Source organism: Chlamydotis macqueenii, chromosome 2, assembly GCF_036417535.1.
Source record: "Chlamydotis macqueenii isolate bChlMac1 chromosome 2, bChlMac1.mat, whole genome shotgun sequence".
NCBI lineage: Eukaryota > Metazoa > Chordata > Aves > Otidiformes > Otididae > Chlamydotis > Chlamydotis macqueenii.
In genome coordinates, this window is record NC_141557.1 from 15,195,634 (window position 1) to 15,214,833 (window position 19,200).

Below are 19,200 nucleotides of genomic sequence, written 5' to 3' on the forward strand. Positions count from 1 at the left end.
GTGACTTACCTTTTCATGTAATGTGTTGTCAGTCTTCATTTTCTTACCTCAGGGTAACTTGAACTTGTTAGTTGTTTGTCTTCTGGTGTATATAATGGCTTCAATTCTACCTGTGGAACACACATGAATTTGAGGTGTATTTGAAGCTAAAATGAGTAATCAAGAAGGCTTGTGATTTCCCTGCTGTGAAACAAGTGTTCTGACAAACTTCAGCACCTTAGGGATACTTTCTGCCTACTGAGTCTTGTGGTTACTTGAGCCTGTTTACACAGTGAACGCTGTAATTATTTTTCTTTCTAAGAGGGAGCTCATCCACCTGAGTTCAAGCCCTCACAGTAGATATGTGTTGAATTTAAAAAGCGTTATTTGGCGTTATGCTAGATGTTATTAAAAGACAAATGGAAGGTAAGACTGGGGAACACAAAATGGTTGGCGGGTGAAAGAAGGAAGCTATCACTTATGTTTTTTACCAGGGAGGCAGTTCCAGAATATCCTTGAGGGAGGATGATAATGGATTAAATTTCAGCAAAATGAAGCACTTAACAGTAGTAGTGAGCTTAGCAATGGTATCTGAGGCCAAATGCAAGGTCGTGCACATGGGTCAGGACAACCCCTGGTATCAGTACAGACTGGAGGGTGAAGGGATTGAGAGCAGCCCTACTGAAAAGAACTTGGGTGTGCTGGTGGATGAGGAGCTCGACATGAGCTGGCAATGTGTGCTTGCAGCCCAGAAAGCCAGCTGCATCAAAAGGAGTGTGGCCAGCAGGTTGGGGGTGGGGGGGGATTCTGCCCCTCTGCTCCACTCTGGTGAGACCACACCTGCAGCACTGCATCCAGCTCTGGAGCCCCCAACATCAGAAGGATGTGAACCTGTTGGAGAGCGTCCAGAGGAGGGCCTTGAAAATGATCAGAGGGCTGGAGCACCTCTCCTGTGAGGACAGGCTGAGAGAGTTGGGGTTGTTCAGCCTGGAAAAGAGGAGGCTCTGGGGAAAACTTATAGCAGCCTTCCAGTACTTAAAGGAGGCTTATAAGAGGGATGCAGACAAACTTTTTAGCAGGGCCTGTTGCGATAGGACAAGGGGTAATAGTTTTGAGCTAAAATAGGGTAGATTTAGACTAGACATAAGGAAGGATTTTTTAATTTTTTTTTTTTTTTTTTTACAGTGAGGGTAGTGAGACACTGTGACAAGTTGCCCAGAGAGGTGGCTGATGCCCCATCCGTGGGAAAGTTCAAGGCTGGGTTGGACAGGGCTCTGAGCAACCTGATCTAGTTGGAGATGTCCCTGCTCCTTGCAGGAGGGTTGGACTAAATGGCCTTTAAAGTTCCCTTCCAACTCTACCTATTCTATGATTCTGAAATCCAACATTCCTTTCAAAAAGCTGTATCAGAGCTTCCTCTTATAGTGTATTCCAAAATGAGTTCTCAGTGAACGATTCCCTTCCTCCAAAGTGGCCTTTTTCTTCTGCTTATGGAGCTTTATTTTAAGGATATAATGTATGAGGAGATAGTTCTTGTGCTGACTCTATGTTTCTTTTTGGTTTGAGGTTTTAAAAAATATTACCAAGACAGATATTCTGTGTGATGTGGTGTAAGCTGTTTTTAATAATCTGAGTTTATCAGAGTAGAAGAGAATAAGGAATTTTCACATGTATAGACTAGGCATTGGTTTACCTTATAAATCAAGTAAACTGAGGTGGCCAAGTAGTTTTAGAGGAGTATTTAGATTGCACTTCAAAACCAAATATATTTAATTCAAGACCTTATTCATAGGCAAGCATGTGAAGATTTAGGCAACACTATATAAGCTGATTTCCTTGCTGCAGTCTTCAAGTGCTTAAAAAAGCCCAAAAGATTGAGCTGAGACAGTATAGGCTACTTCTAAACCTATATGAACAAACACCTTCCAATTCTGCTTCCAGTATCTTTTTTTTTTTAATAGCTTTAATAGCTGTGCCTTTTTTTTTTTTCCAGTCCAAGCCATATATATTCGACCGTGTATTCCAGTCAAACACATCACAGGAACAAGTATACAATGATTGTGCTAAAAAGATTGTCAAAGGTAAGGTGGAACAGCAACTTTAACCATAAGGAAATGTCTTCTATTAGTATGAATTTCAGTTTTGAAAAGGGATACTTCTGTTGCTCCCTTTTACCTTCTGAATGTTTAATAAGAGCCAATGTGGATCATAGCAGTATAAAATCGTTCCGGAGCTGAGCTGATAAATTATGTCAGTGCTTAACCTACTGTTTCAGTTGATTGCACCACTTGATAATATTTACCTGTCGTGTTTTGTTTGTTGTTTTTTTTTTTTCTGCAGTTCTCTGCAAAAGATTGCTTAAACTAATTTGTCTGAAATAAATCAAAATAACTTTTATGAATAGGTTTGGAGTTCTTTCCCCCTCAAACTTATTGGTGAAAACATCCTGCACTAGTTTGAAGAAATATGAGGAAAGGAAACTTGTTAAGTCATGTGTATGCTACAAATCTTTTATGTTTATTTAATACAGAATTTATGTTTATTTGTTTGTTTATTTAATACAGAATTTAAGGAGGATTTTTTTTTTAATAATGTGATTTTTAGCTTCACAATTAAAAGTTTAAATGCGAATTATTGCTGTGCATGTCAGGGTATACAGTTTCTGCAAATGCGAATTGTCAGAATTGGCATAGTGACTTCAGAAAATCAAATTTTATCACAAAGCTATACCACAGTAAGTTGTAGTAAGTAATTAGCTACTTTCCTGAAAATAAAATTGATTATTCTCTTGAGGAGATCAGTAATAAGTTCTAATTGACACAACTTTCAAAGCAACTTTAACAAAGCCTTATGAGAAACCCCTGAAATACCAACTGTTGGTGACAAGAGAAGATTGGGAAAATGTAGGGTTGTTTTTTATCATTAGGCAAGTGAATTGCTGCAGAAAATCCATGCTGTTGCAAGTATTTAACCCTTTAATGAGTTAAGTAGTAATCAGAAGTTTGCTCCTTAAAAACTGGAGTTAACTAAGAATTGTAATGCTGCCCCTTTCCTCCATCTGAAAATCTAATTTGTTTCTTCATGCAGCATTTCTATGCTGTGCCGTGTCATGTGGCAAATGATCTCTAGTGGTGGTACAAACAGCTTATGTGCGTGATGGGGTGGCAAAGACTTCTGCATTTGGAGCATCTCATGCTTGTTTTTGGAAAAGAAAAGTTTGCCTGCAGGATGTGATTTTGCAGTAACTGACTTGTAAACAAACCAGTTTACCAGCCCCTCACCTCTCAATCTGAAATTTTGACTTAGTTAGTTCAAAATTTGAAATATAAGCTTATAGCCAAAGAGTAAGATGCTTGAAAGTTATGACATAATCCACTCTCTTCGCAGTTGGACAATTAAACTTTCCTGAAGGCAGAAAGTGTTAGTGTTCTTGTGTATGATTTCTTCTTCTGATTATTAAAGACTGTTCAGCCTGGCAGTTGTTATCCATTTCTGTTTTGTTTGTGACTCTGAGTTCCTGATTCTTTTGGTTGAAGAAACAGATGCATGTAATACAGTAAACTTCTAAAGTGCAGTTGATGTTGACTTAATGCATTGAAAGGGGTAGGGAGGAACACCCTCCTCTCCCTCCCTCTAACTCTAGCACAGAGTTCCCAAATATGGAATGATTTAACTTACTGAACATTTTAGAAACTGCTTGCTTGCCTTCTATTTCATTTGACTTGACTTTAGAAGAAGGAAGTGGACGCTAATGAAAATACTCTTTCCCTTTAGATGTACTTGAGGGATACAATGGTACCATATTTGCTTATGGGCAAACATCGTCTGGAAAAACACACACTATGGAAGTAAGAAATCTTAAAATAATTTTCCTCTTCATGACACTGTCACCTCTCTTCCTCCCAATAGTCTTATCTTTCTAGAAATAAGATACCTGCTTTCATCTTGCAATTTTAATTTTCTTTCCCTTTCTGTTGGAGCATTTTGATACCTAAAACGGGTTTTTGGGACTGACAATGGCAATTATTGTATTTTTTCAGCCTTCAGTAGTGGGATGAGAAACACAGGAATAATGTTAATAGTACATTTTCACTTTAGTAGTTTGGGAGATTTCTGATTCTGTTCCTTTCAATCCTGGCAAATGCTTGGCCTAAATGAATGGTCAAGACTTTTCTTTTTCAATAAAATAAGTGCATTGTAACCTGTCAGCATTTTAAAACTAATTTGTTTGTTAACCGTTTGTTTTGCCTTTGGATACTGTTTGTGATATTGGATTCAGTATGAATGTTTAATTTTATTGTGTCTTTTTCTAATAAGGGGAAGCTTCATGACCCAGATGGAATGGGTATTATTCCAAGAATAGTGCAAGATATTTTTAATTATATTTACTCTATGGATGAGAATCTTGAGTTTCATATTAAGGTACGCTTTTCTTCACTGTTACTTATTTAATTTATATTAAAAATGGAAGTAGTCTATGGTTAAACGTATGTTCTGTGTCTGTTTCACCTGTAACCTGGAAAATCTAAATGTGAGTTATTTCCTAAGTAACTGACTCTTCTTAAAGAAGAATTACGTTAACACTTTAATCTTGTTTCCATTAAACGTTGACGGTAGCTATCCTGATAACCTGTGGCACTGCTGATAGTGCTTGAAGCTTTTGATCAAAATAGTTTCATCTTAAAGGTGATTTTAGTTCAGCCTTAAGGCCTTGAGCTACATATGGTGTTATGTGGGAGGTCATAATAATCATGCTGGATCCTTCTGATCGAAAAGCATTTCTGCTTTCTTACACTGTATCTTTATTCCCCTTCCCATTTCTAGGTGTCATATTTTGAAATATACTTGGATAAAATAAGGGACCTTTTGGATGGTAAGCCTTTTGTTTATATTGAGCATAGAAGGTAAATTGTTCTAGAGAAAGATATAAAAAAATCCAAACACCTTGTCATGGTATGAAGATAGGTATGCAGTATGCTAATAACCTATGCATGATAAGGATACATTAAAATGGGAAAGCATGAAGCTAATCTGGATAATATTACTAAAGCTGCAGTAGTGTTTCTTTCATGTATATTAAGTTTTTATAAAGTGTTGTGAGAAATAGTATTTATGACTCAGACGTGCATTGTACACAGCTCATTGACTTTGCAAAGAAATCATACATACCTTAGCTTTAGAACTTTTTATCTTCCAGTTTCAAAGACCAATCTTTCTGTTCATGAGGACAAAAATAGAGTTCCATATGTAAAGGTGAGCACCAGTCTGATATGTTTTCATCTTGCACTCCTCTAGTGTACACCATTTACTTCTAGCTTGTTGATGTGGTGGGTTTTTGCTTTTTTTTTTTTTTTTTAAAAGGGTTGCACAGAGCGTTTTGTATGTAGTCCAGAAGAAGTTATGGATACTATAGATGAAGGAAAATCAAACCGACATGTAGCAGTTACAAGTAAGTATTATCTTTTGTCTCCATTTAGTGCTTTATCGATTTGCTTCTGCTATGCCTTAAAAAGTAGATTTTCACAAAAGGATAAAATTTGATACATGTAAACCTACAGGAAAGAAAAATAGCTTCTGATGTCAGAATGTAAATGTACTTTCTGTTCTAATAAAGTAAATTAAAAGTGTGAAATCCATAGTTGACAGGCTAGCAAATCTTATCAGTGAGCTTATGTGATATTAATAGAAGCCCAAAGGAGACTGGATCTTTGTTAAACATTCAGTTAGATGATACTGTTGGTTTTGCTGCCTCTAGTTTTATTTTCATTGAGAGATTACTTTATACAGTTTCATTAGATTTAGATCTGTCACTTCATTGTGAGAAGATACTGTTTTGTTAAGTTAGTTGGTTGTACAAATATTTTTGACAATTTATATGTTTTGAATTATAGATATGAATGAACACAGCTCCCGAAGTCATAGTATTTTTCTTATTAATGTAAAACAAGAGAATACTCAAACAGAACAGAAACTAAGTGGAAAACTTTACCTTGTGGACTTGGCAGGTAGTGAAAAGGTAATTCTAAATTTCCTTCTGTTCTGAAAAGTTCCGGTTATTCTTCACAATCAAGTATTTTACATTAATGTAGTACTGATTGTTCAGTTGTCATCTCTGAGGTGTTTTAATTTTGACTTTGAAATGTGATTTCTGAATCGTAGACTGGGTTGGCTATTAGATACTACCTCTCTTAGATTATACATATTTCTGCAGTGAGGGTTTATAACTATGGAATAGAGTGGGGAAATAGGCTAGAGTTCAGTCTCGGTGTCTGTGAGAGCAAAAACCTGTACAGATGCGTTGGCTAGCCAGGTACTGGAATAGAAAGAATTTTATGGATGTGGAGCATCTGAATTTTCTTATGTAGTGGTACCAAGTTTCATAATTTCAGATTCTGATTGTTTAAAATGACAGATTGGTTTCCCGTGTCAGTGGCTTTAAGCAGGGGAGGAAATATGTACCAGTTTGCTTATTCTGTATCACTTCATAGAGACTCTAATTAGCCTTTTAAGAGCTGGAATTTTTACATTTTTTTCATGTTTGCTTCTGAGTTTATCCCCATCTTTGTCTCCAGTTTTTTTAGTCCTTTCTGCTTGCTGTTGTCTTTCCTCATGTCGTTGTTCTGTGGCCTTACTGTTGTCTCTGATCTTGTGTTTATTCTGAAATATGTTTCTTAGTGATTGTCTTTTTTTCTGTTTTAATGAGAGTGAAACTGGAAGCATTAAAGTGAGAACAAAAGGGCTGGGTTGCAGGTCTCCTTTCTCTGTAGTTTTGTTTCTTTCACTGTTTATTTCAAACTTTGCTTCTGTGCTTCTCCCAGACTTTTGGAAATACATTAGATTTTCTGATGGCTTGTCTTGGATTGGTTTAAATATAGGCAAATAGAATTGCTTAGTGGTAGTCATGATCACAGCTTGGTGAGAAGAACCGTAAAGGGAGGGTTATAGAACTGTAAGTCAAATTCCGCTGTTGAGACAGAAGAGCTAAGGTAAATAGAATGGTGTCAGGGTAGATTTTTTTTTTTCCCACATTTCTGCTGATATCTGCCTAAGTTCCTAGAGCACTCCTGTAGGTCAGAGTCAGCCTCTAAAATCTGTTCTCACGAGTTCTTGCTAATAAAGACACTGCTGTATGTTCTGGAGGAGGGAGTGTAGCATGGTGTTTTTTGTTTGTTTTAAGGATGACCTCTGAACAAGCTAGTCATAATGCTTATTACCTTTTACTTTAAGGAATGCAGACTTTTTGACAAACTTCAAACAACTTTTGAACTTGTTTATTGACAGACGCTTTTAACTATACGTTTATCTTCTATGAAAAGGTGCACTTTGCAGGGAAAAATACATATTTCAGTTAAAATCAGAAAAATTTTCAAACTGAGTTTTGAATGAAAAATTGATGGTGAAGCAGGGAAAGAGTCTGAGGAGCAGTTTGCTTATTCTAATGCAACTTTCTTATGAGTACTTCGTAAAGTCAGGGAGACAGACTTAAAAGTGGGAAGATTACTCAAGTCTTACATAAAATATCGAAGGTGTCTTTTGAAGATGCATTTGGTAATTTACTGAAATATTGTATAGGTTAGTAAAACTGGAGCAGAAGGTGCTGTGCTGGATGAGGCCAAGAACATCAACAAGTCTTTGTCTGCCCTTGGAAATGTAATCTCCGCTTTGGCTGAAAGCAGTGTAAGTGTTCTCTTTTGTATTTTTATACTTAAGGTTAAAGGCTTGCATTTCTGAACATGGTATTATGCAGGAATTCTTTACTGATCTCAGTGATATGTATGGAATCTTCTAAACTAATCCAGCTGCATCAATGCATTGCAAATAGCTGTTAGTCTTGTACTGTGTTGACACTGATGATTACTAAAGTTACATTTAGGACCTATACGAAGGACCTAGGCATCATACTGAAAGCTTTCTTGTACTCTAAAAGTAACCAAACATAAAAGTACCATTTTATGTCATCCCATGCATGTTCAGTCTTACAATTTATGAATTAAAAGTAGAATTTCTTGTCTTACTAATGAAGTTTTACTTAGCAAAAGTGTAGCTCTTATGTCAACAAATTAAGTGCTGTGTCTGAAAAACTGTGCCTGATTCATTTAATAATTTTCTTGGTAGACTTACGTTCCATATCGTGATAGCAAAATGACCAGAATCCTTCAAGATTCACTAGGGGGTAATTGCAGAACCACTATTGTTATTTGCTGTTCTCCATCTTCATACAATGAATCTGAAACTAAATCTACTCTTCTGTTTGGCCAAAGGTGAGTAAATGACTTAATATTTTACTCTTACTATGCTCAGAAATAAATGCAGAGTGAGAAATAAATTACTCTGTTAAGGTTCCTGAACCAAACTAATAAGAATGTTTACTTTCTTCTGTAATTTTTCAATGCACACATGGCTAAGTGTTGTAATCTCTTTTATCTCGTATTATATAAAAAAAAAAAACTTGAAGTGGGCAGAATCCTGAAGACTCTGTATTTCCAGGAGGGCAGCGTATAGTTTGGTTCAAAATGTGACAACTTATAGTCTTGGAGGGTAATTAATACTCCTTTCCCTCCCCCACCCCCTAAAGTGGAAGGAGGGAGGAAAGAGTTCTCCTCTGTTAAGTTGAATCCTTTATTTGCTGGGAGAGCTCTTCCTCTGAGAGCCTGTCCATGTCTTTGGATGAGATTTGCCTGAATGAATGCAAACAATCATATCTGAACTTCATAGCTTGTATGCCTTTTCCTCTGGTTAATGGAGATCTAGTAACTGGATTTTTAGGTTGAAATGAGCTGGTTTTTTTTCAATAAGTTGGATGGTTTACACCCTAAAAGTATTATGCCCTCCATTGGATAAATGTTTGCTAGGTGTGGTCAATGCTACCCTTTGCTCAAAACTGTGACTACTATCCTGACTCAGATTCTTTCAGGTGAAAGTATGCAGCTGAACTTTTCCAACTCGACTAGCTTGAGATTTTCCAGCCTTCCCAAAGTTTATTGCATTGTTCTGTCCTTTAACTTTTCTATCAATCCAATTGAAAGAATAGTAAGTTGACAGGGAGTAGAAATAAGCTTTTGGAAGAGATGGGAGTGTTTATACTTTCACCAGTGATATGTAGAAATTTTATTTAATAGGCTTTAATTCCTTTATTTAACAATGAAGTTTCAGAGTTTTTTACTCTTTCTATGTAGAGCAAAGACCATTAAGAACACAGTCTGCGTCAACGTGGAGCTAACTGCAGAACAGTGGAAGAAAAAGTATGAGAAGGAAAAAGAGAAGAACAAGACTCTACGTAACACCATACAGTGGCTAGAAAATGAGCTGAACAGATGGCGGAACGGTGAGAAGCAATTATATTTTTGTTCTGCAAACTTTAGGCAAGGCAACAGACATTGAATTTGTCTTCAGGATACCAAAAATAACTAAGAGCACTATGCAAGACAATATCCTAGCTTTAATATTCTTGCTACTAAGTTGACCTTGTAACTTCGTATTTTTCACTATATTGCAACTGGAACAACTTCTAATAATCACATAATAGCAAAAAAAGTCTGAAAGTATATTAGAGTTAAGCTCTTCAACACTTGATTTACTAGCAGAGCTAGAGTTACATACATTCTAAAAATTTTAATTTGAGGGAGAACGAATAGTTTTAATTGTAAATGCAGAAATGGAGTAAAATATTTCCTCTGGTTTGATTTTCTAATTCAAATAGATATCACAAGATCTTGTCCTCATTTAAAACTCCAACATATGTTAATAGGCAAAAAAACCTGCCCAAAACCCAAAGTTGCTGACAGTACAGAATATGTCCCCATTCTTTCTTCCTGCATAATTAACTTCTTATCAACTGAAGAGTCTGGCAAAATGTAAGTTAAATATGAAGCCTTAAATTCAGGAAAGGAGGAACATAGGTTATACTTACAGATGTATTCTGGAGTTTGGCAGCTATAGAAGATGATTTTGCGATCTTGTAGACAACTGCACTGTATCCTGATGTAAATCTGAGGAAAAATGGACTCCCTTAAATAAGTTTAGTAGGATATGATTTTTTAGAAGTCTTTTATAGATATGGCATGAGGCCACACCTGAAATACCAAGTGTAGTTCTGCCAGAATATTGACACAAGACACTGGAATGTTGGAAAGAACCTTCCAAGGACTGCATAAAATCTCTTGTAGTAAGACGCTAAGGAATTTAATTTACCAGAGAAGTGTGTTGATTAGCATGTGGTATTTTTTCGGTATGAACTTAGTGTTCTCATCAGAAGAGGCTTAATGAACGTAAAAGGATAAAAGTATAACTGAAAAAAAATATTTTAAACCAGAAGCAAAGAAATTTAAAAGTAAATACGGCTACCTAGCAAAACAGACAGCCAAGGGAAAAGAAAGGAATTCCTATCTTCAGGACAAGTTAGGTGCCTTTCTAGAAGATAAGGTTTGATGTGAGATTTGGAGCTCATAGCAGAGTAACAGGGTGAAATATAATGTTCTGTGGTAAGCAGGAGATAGTATGGATGATCTAGTGGTCATTTTCTTACCATGTAATCATGTGAACTCAATTACTTAGTAACGGTGGAGCAGTACTGTTAGTAGGGAGTATGTAATGCTTCTCAAGGTGAACTTTGTGGAAGATACTTCATGTCTGTACTAAAACTAAGTATATTATTTAAGGGGAGACTGTACCAGTTGATGAACAGTTTGATAAGGAGAAGGCCAACTTAGAAGCTTTTGCAGTGGACAAGGATATTACTGTTATTAATGATAAACCAGCTACCACAATTGGAGTAACTGGCAATTTCACTGATGCTGAGAGAAGAAAATGTGAGGAAGAAATTGCCAAACTATACAAACAACTGGATGACAAGGTATGCCATTCTTATTTAATGTGAGACCTGTTGGAAATAATCTTGAACTATATTATGTAATATTTAATTTATCAGTCTTCACTTGTGTCCTGGTTCTGGCCAGGATAGAGTTAATATTTACCTGAGCTGGGTGGAGAACTGAAGCTGGTAGCCCCTATGGCTGGGATAGTTAACTAATTAGCTAACAGCTGGGGTTAATTTACCCAAATTAGCCAAAGGGCTATTCCATCCCATCTGACATCATGCTCAGTATATAAGTGAGGAGGGTGCTGAAGGGAGGCCCTCCTAGTTGGAAGAGACTGGATGTGGAGATCTGTTGTGAGCTATTATACTGTATTTGTGTTCCATCACTCTATTGTTTTCTTCTGTCATTACTGTTAAATTTACTTTTTGTTCAATCTCAACCTGCGTGTTTGGTTTTTTTTTCTCCTGGTTTTCTTTTGTTTGTCAAATCTCCTCCTATTCTCTCGGAGAGTCGGGGGGGAGTGAGAGAGAGACTGCGTAGTCTGGTCCCCGTTGGGGCTGAACTACGACAACTTGTTAGTACAGCTTGATAAGTATTTTCCAGGAGTGCCTACTCTAATTCCAAAGCTCTAATTAAGAGAAATCGAAATTGCCTTATCTGATGCTAAATGAGTATCTTTTCTCAGTTGCTCTTCTTCCTTTGCTGAAACTACTGAAAAATGTCCTGAAAACTAAAGTATCAGTACATAGGAAAAAAAGATTAAAATTAAAGTTAGGAAGGAAAAGTTAATGAGAATCTTGAACAATGTTTCTACTTTCTAGGTATAAAACATTCCTAGCTGATTGTTTGGAATAACATTGTACCAGGAAAAGGAAAATAATGAGAAAGCAGAAAAATTTGAAGACAGCACTTTTTTCATTTCATGTTATGCATATTTTATTTGAACATAATTTTAAATTTTAAATTTAAATTAGTACTAAATTTGGAGAGGAAAAAAAGATCTTTGAATTAAATCTAAATTGTTTCTTGGAAGTTAGAACAACTTGGAGATGACTTGCAAAAGCACAGGTGTAAGAGTTTTGTCTTTGAAGCAGGGTGTTTTACACATACATGCCAGGTGTAAGAGCCTAATGGATCAGCCAGTTAAATTAACATAATTTTTTTTTTTTTTTTACTTTTATTGCTTTCAGTTGCGCTATTGTCTCAGAATATGGAAAAAGTTAGATGCCTAACATATACTGTCTTTTTGATTATTTTTCCTGAGTGGTAGTTGTCAGTTGTCAGTTTATTGAACACAGTCTTATTTCAACTGCAGGATGAAGAAATTAATCAGCAGAGCCAACTAGTAGAAAAACTGAAGACACAAATGTTGGATCAGGAAGAGGTGAGTTTTGCTGTTGCATCTTTATTCTATTTTTGTTTGTCTTTCCTTTAAAGAAATTGGAGATGTTTTGAATAGGTCACAGATTCTAGGAAGTAGAGTGATGGCTTACTACTGTACAATAGTTCTCTTATTCCTTATCTTCAATGTTCTGTGTATTCATTCCACCCACTTACACTGTGCCAGTGGCTGAACTTAAACTTTACATGAACCTTAAGTCTCTATGAAGATTGAAGGAATTTAAATATTTTATGTGAAAATATTAGCAGGTTTTTTTTCCTCATGCAGTTAGCAGTTTATCAAAACTGAAGATATCTTGATTTAGTGTAAGAAATCTGTTTTAAGGTATACTTTTAGTCAGTTGCTGTACAGAGAGAGAAGGGTAAGGAGGGAAATGTAATGGCCCATAATGAAAAATGAAGTATCTACTTAAGACCATACTTGCTAAAGTATTCACATTATTTGTATGCACACGATACCAGTGATGTAACTTAATTAAATGAGTAACCTATTAATAATGAAATTGTTAATTCCATTTAACCAAGAGATTAGAAAAAATAATTCTGTATAGCGCAAAGATGAAAAAAAATATAATCTTTCTGTACATGGCAAGAAGGAATGGGTGGAGGACTTGGGAAGTTTGAGCTACTGTTTAATCTTATTTAAATAAATAACTACCTCTTTAGTAGCTCTTCACTTTGCCTAGTTATTCTTCAGCAGCTAACAGTGTTAAAGTGCTGGAAGTTTAGTTCCTAGGCTGTTAACCATTTCAGACTTGTGAGTGTTTAGGGGCTTTTTTGAGAACTTGGCAATATTCTGTGTGCATTTCCAGTTGCTGTCCGTATGTGTCTTGATTTGTATTCAGTTCCATTTTGAAAATACTTTAAAAGCTAAAGACCTATGGATACAGATGATAAATTTAATTGTTCATTAGACTCTCACTGTACCTGTCCTTGACATCCTTATTGCATTATGCTGGACACTAAAAATGTGGATCTAAGCTATGAGGGTAGCTAAAAGCATTAATAAGATTCAACTTCTACGTGGAATTTTCTTGATGACTATTTGTTGTTGTAATTTTTAATAAATCTCTGTCAATGTTGCAGCTTCTAGCATCGACCAGGCGGGACCAAGACAACCTGCAAGCAGAGCTGAATCGCCTTCAGGCTGAAAATGATGCCTCTAAAGAGGAAGTGAAAGAGGTGCTACAAGCCCTTGAAGAATTAGCTGTCAATTATGATCAGAAGTCTCAGGAAGTAGAAGATAAGGCAAAGGAGTACGAACTGCTTAGTGATGAACTCAATCAAAAATCGGTACGAAATTGGGATAAGAAATTACTGACAGTCTTCAGTGTAACTTTTCTTACCTGTATTTCTTGCTTGAAGTCATTTAAAGTTTTTTGAAGTTTTTTCAGAAGGGAAGGTCTGGAACTTCTTTACTTCTAGCAAAGGATGATTTTCTAAAACAAGTAAGGTTCAGAGAAATGCACAGTGAATATTGACCGTGATTGCTCTCATCTTTTTAGTACCTATGGCATTTTACTACCTGAAGAATATTTAGAAAAATACTAGATGTCAGAAGTTTAATACTTTCATTACATGCTGATGCAGTTGTGGTAATCCTCACTTAAGAATCTGCTCCTTCCAATTTTGAAACTGCAGTGAGCGTGCTGCAGCTTTTCTTTTACAGCACATAAATATAACTTGTCTTGATGCCTTCAAAAATAGGCAGTTTATTTTACTTTCTGAACAGTGATGACACATTCCAAAAGATCACAAATGCAGCATCAGTCCCACAAGATTAATACCATATGCATCGTCACATACCCGTATAGTTTCTGAACTGACTGACAGTTTTGTTAGCCAATTATTAGGCAGACTTGAATCAGTTTTTAAAAGTTTATACTCTACTCACTGTCCTAAAATTCTAAGTACTGGAAAGGATGAGCATGTTTGCTGGCGTTGCAGACAGAATATGCGATGGTCTGTCACATTCTTCTCTGTTCTTGAAGACGAAAACTGAGTGGGTATGGATCTTCAAGTGAGTGTGGTTTTCAGTTGGTAAGATTTGACTGGACAGAAATTTAAAGAGAAGTTTCATGATGTTGTGAACGTCAGTTTTGATGACAGTGTTCCAAGTACTCTGAGCTAAGTAATCCTTATTAGTAACTTATATCACTTGAAGTTCAGCTGTCTGTATGTCTGTATGATTCTGAAGCATGTGATTTGGGGTTTTTCTCGGTGGGTTTTGTTTGCCTTGTTGTTTTAATTAGTTTATAGATAGTCAAGTTTCTAGATATTATAACTAATGTCCATTGAGTGTCATGAGTAACTTACCCACAAGAAAGCAACAACTGTTCTGAGATGTAGTAAAACTTAGACATTTCAGTGTTCTCAGTCTGTCATGGCTAACCCATACGGTAAGCAACCTTTGGCATCACTGGCTGAAACTTTCCTGCTGTAAAACTTCAGCATTTTTTAAGACTGGAGAACAAATTGCAGACAACTTTTGAGTATGCAAGCTGCTGAGCTGCAGCCGTTACAACCACAGCTACTAAAACTAGCTGAAAAACTGCTCTAGAGTAAGTGTCGTGCCTACAAACTCTCGGAACTGGGTGCCATTTTTTGGTTTGCAAGTAGGAAAGAGTTAAGAGCTCTGCAGGCAAAGCTGAAATTTATTTTCCTTTAGCAAAACATGGTGAAAAGTGTTAGACCTGCTATACATGTACCTTTTTCCTGTGATACTTAACTATATATAACTCTGAATGCTGTTTAACAATGTTGACTTGAATTTTGTTGCAGAGTTATAAGATTGTATTTTGTGAGCTGAAGGCCTCTGTCCCCAGTACTTTACATTTCTTCCAGAATAAACACTGTCACTTTAGGACTTCTAAATTTATACTTTATGGTATATTCACATAGGTTGATACCAGTCTGATTTTAGACATAAAAATGGGATATTTCAGTAGGCAACAACATGTTGCTGTATTTAAATAAATAGTATTAGACTAGTTCTAAAAACAAGAGTGTGGTGGTTTTGTTGTTTTGTTTTTTTTTTTTATTAAAGTGTAATTTCTTTTACTGTAGGTCACTCTAGCCAGTATAGATGCAGAGCTTCAGAAACTTAAAGAAATGACCAACCATCAGAAGAAACGAGCAACAGAAATGATGGCCTCCCTACTAAAAGATCTTGCAGAGATAGGAATTGCGGTAGGAAATAATGATGTCAAGGTAAGGATTAGTCAGTGCAATTTTTAATGCCATGTATTACATATATTGTGGATATGTGTGGTCAGTTTTCTTAGTATGGTAAAAATAACCACCATAGGAAGCCTCATGTATATTAATAATTTGGCATAAGCTTATCCATTGCTTATTATGTGACTTAATTAGATCTCAAACGAAATTTGATTATGCAAAGACAAGGAAAAGCAGGTATTATGTTTTTTTCCCCCCTGAAATAGTGTTTTCATTCATACTGTTAAACTGCTCTGTAAAATGGTCATAATCAACAGCATCATCTTGGAAATCTAATGCTGACCTGCAGTGACAATCAGGATGATACTTATATTAAAAATGGAATGAGGAACTGAAATAAAAGATAAATATAGAAGATTACTGTAGGACAAGAATGTAAGCAGTCTTAGAAATCTGCAACAAACTGTTATTTCCCTCTTCAAGTGACTCATTACCTTTGCGCAAACATCTAAATAATCCGAAAACTTAAAAACCAAACCAAAACAAAAGACTAAAACAACAACAAAAAAACCCAACAAAACAAGGAAGAAAAAAAAAAAAACAAAACCTCACCAAAACAAAAACACCCCAAGGGAAAAAAAAACCAAACCAAACCCAAAAGTTATATTGTGGTGTTTAAGTACTATTATCAGTTGAGGTGGGGGATGTGTGCTGGGCACTAAGTTGCTCCAGCTCATCTTTAGTTCTGTTTTGTTATCTGAGCTTTCTAAATATGTCATTCCACACTTTTCAGCAGCCTGAGGGAACTGGCATGATTGATGAAGAATTCACAGTTGCGAGACTGTACATTAGTAAAATGAAATCAGAAGTAAAAACAATGGTAAAACGTTGCAAACAATTAGAAGGCACGCAAGCTGAAAGCAATAAGAAAATGGAAGAAAATGAAAAGGAGTTGGCTGCCTGCCAGCTCCGCATCTCACAGGTAAATGTTTCTTTACAGAAACTTCCTAAATGTTATTTTGAATTCATTAACTTGCTGGGGGGAGGGAAGTTGCTTTTTATTTTTGACACCCAATGAAGTACATTGTGATCAAACGGCTGCAAGACTCAGCTGTATACTCAATACTCTCTTCAGTTTGGATGCTTCTGTGTAATTGTGTGACAGGATATCAAACTTCTGCAATAGTGTCTGTAGCCTGATAATGCTTTTGTAGCACTTATGTTAAATACTGGGGTCCATACGTTCTCTGTCGCAGGATGCTTTACAAATACAAGTCTTACAGAAGCAGCGGCTAGTGAGCGCTCTGCCTGTTAGTGCAGCATGTTGGAAGTGGGAGAGGTAGCAATAGCACAGTAAAATTACAGTAGGCTTGTATAGCAGGTTAAATTTGCTTCTAATATGAGAAAGGCCATTTTAATGCAATTGTTAGAAAATATCAGTAGTGTGACTTCTAGCACTTACGAAAATTGTGATGTACATACGCAAATTAGTTTTTCTGTATTTTGTTTTACATAGTGATGAACTTTTTTCTTTTTTTTCCCCTCCATCAGGAGGTGCATATTTCAGTGCAGTCTTCTAAATGCAGTGAGCCTCTCTTGCCTCTGATAGTATTTAATATTCAAAACATCTATTCTCCCAGGCAAAAATGTATGTCATTCCAATCCAGAATAAAGACATTGTCTTACAGGCTATGTTACAGAACTACTTGAGTAGATATTAATATTATTCTTAGTTTAGTTTGCACCATTTTTGTTTTGAGATCAGGTTACGTGTTTTAAAAGTATAAGTATAAACTGTTGATGGAGATGTAATTCTGTGATAGCTAGTTCCAAAGTAAATTAATCTTTCCATTCTACAAGCATGAAGCCAAGATCAAGTCCTTGACTGAATATCTTCAGAACGTGGAACAAAAAAAGAGACAACTGGAAGAGTCTGTGGATTCCCTTAATGAAGAATTAGTTCAACTCCGAGCACAGGGTAGGAATTGCCTCCCTACACCCCACCCACCACCACCACCATTTAAAGTATATAGCAATAAACAGGAAATTGTTCAGTTCTATTTAGATTGAAGGGCAGAGCCTTAGAATGGCTTTTTGCTACTGAACGTGTAGAATGAACGGGAAGGCATGGTTGCTGGCTGAAAGAACTGCTATGGATATGATTAAATTAAAGATGTTACTGATTTAATTTATCTTTGTGGTGGGAAGGAACACTTTCCAAATTCTAAGGTGGGAATATATTGGGTAGGGAAGAGGGAATTAACTCCGTTGTCCCCATGATCGCCAAGTTACCTGGCTGAAATGTATTTTCTGTCATCTATCCCTTCTAGAAAAAGTGCATGAGATGGAGAAAGAGCACTTAAATAAGGTTCAAACTGCAAATGAAGTCAAGGTAAGTTAATTTCATTGTTTTTAAAAAAAAAAAAAAAGGAAAGTATGGCAACTTCTTAAAGTGTATAATAAATACTGTTTTTTCTAATAGCAAGCTGTGGAACAGCAAATTCAGAGCCATCGTGAGACGCATCAGAAACAAATCAGTAGCCTAAGAGATGAAGTTGATGCAAAGGAGAAACTTATCACTGAACTTCAAGAGTAAGTAATTGTCATTATTTTAGTAGCGCCAAATATCTCTGGACTGTGTGAGTATAGAAGCACAGTATGGTGGGAAGGAAATGGCAAGAGTTTCCTCCAGCAGTGTCTTTTTAACTTGTGTTGCTTTACTGAATGTCTGAATGTCCTGTCTGACAGGTTGGGTTGATATAATATTTACTTTCTATGTTCAGCCAAAACCAGAAGATGATGCTTGAACAGGAACGTCTTAGAGTTGAGTATGAGAAATTGAAAGCAACTGATCAGGAGAAAAGTAGAAAACTGCATGAACTTACGTAAGTGATGATAATGGTGCATAAAACAAATGTGTGTAGGAACACTTAAGTTTTAAAAACTAGTGATGTAACGTGATGAAATGGCTCTCGCTGTATGATATGCCTAATAGAGAGGCTCCAGAACCTTACTGAACTTAACCTTTTAAAAAACTTTTGTACTGCCTTAATATTTAAAATTGGAAGTAAAATTATGAAAGATCTGAAGGCCACAAGTTTTTCTTTGTTAATATGCTAAAGGTTGGAGTAATAAACTTCTCAATTTGCAGCTAAGTATTGCATATTGTAAGACTGGAAGAGGCTTATAACGGTTCTCTTACCCTTCCCTTGGTTCTTGTGCGATTTAACTAGTTAGGTGGTTCTAAATGGCTTATTCTTGAGATTAAACAGCTGCATATTTCATTGAGCAACTAAACACAGTGTATTTGTGAACTAGAGACTGAAAAGTTAATAAAAGCATGAGAATTTAATTCTTCTGGCAAATAAGTATCCAAGGGTCAAGCTGAAAAACAGATCTCAACTTCTAGGATTCTGCCTGTAATCTCCTGGAAATGTTTCTAGGGTATCAATAGCAACCCCTTTCTGGCATAGATGAATTTCTTTACAGAATATAATATATTCTGTATAATATATTATACTTTACACCTTTGTCAGGAGTGCATGCTTTTTGGCCATGTTTAAAAGCATGCAGTGACTTGTGAATCCATATTATTCTGATTTATTTATATGCCACAGTCATTACAGAAGTTACATTAGTTACAGTAGGTTTTCTTGTCTTGTAAGATTTGATCTACATTATTGCTTCTTATTTCAGTTTGCTGGCTAAACTGTATATAGCATTGATCCCTTAAAGGCACTTGCTATATTAGAAACTTTCCTCTTCAAAAGACTTGCAAAGAAGCATTAAAAATCAGTTTGGTGTTCTGTGTCCTTCCCCAGCCTTT

The 19,200-nt window shown here is 36.0% G+C and overlaps 1 protein-coding gene across 2 annotated transcripts in view; it reads left to right on the forward strand.

Moving 5' to 3' along the window:
* Positions 1-19,200, forward strand: part of KIF5B (kinesin family member 5B) — a 35,523-nt gene that overhangs the window by 7,547 nt on the left and 8,776 nt on the right. Inside the window, exons 2-20 of one of the 2 annotated variants that reach the window (XM_086742021.1) lie at positions 1,973-2,060; positions 3,754-3,827; positions 4,297-4,401; positions 4,804-4,852; positions 5,177-5,232; positions 5,341-5,428; positions 5,871-5,995; positions 7,552-7,656; positions 8,095-8,240; positions 9,156-9,304; positions 10,638-10,831; positions 12,112-12,180; positions 13,284-13,490; positions 15,264-15,407; positions 16,168-16,356; positions 17,235-17,352; positions 17,705-17,766; positions 17,857-17,966; positions 18,158-18,259. In XM_086742021.1, the coding sequence (XP_086598147.1) occupies positions 1,973-2,060; positions 3,754-3,827; positions 4,297-4,401; positions 4,804-4,852; positions 5,177-5,232; positions 5,341-5,428; positions 5,871-5,995; positions 7,552-7,656; positions 8,095-8,240; positions 9,156-9,304; positions 10,638-10,831; positions 12,112-12,180; positions 13,284-13,490; positions 15,264-15,407; positions 16,168-16,356; positions 17,235-17,352; positions 17,705-17,766; positions 17,857-17,966; positions 18,158-18,259 (2,180 nt within the window). The remainder of the gene's footprint in view (positions 1-1,972; positions 2,061-3,753; positions 3,828-4,296; positions 4,402-4,803; positions 4,853-5,176; positions 5,233-5,340; positions 5,429-5,870; positions 5,996-7,551; positions 7,657-8,094; positions 8,241-9,155; positions 9,305-10,637; positions 10,832-12,111; positions 12,181-13,283; positions 13,491-15,263; positions 15,408-16,167; positions 16,357-17,234; positions 17,353-17,704; positions 17,767-17,856; positions 17,967-18,157; positions 18,260-19,200) is intronic. The other variant, XM_086742022.1, reaches the window with a different exon arrangement.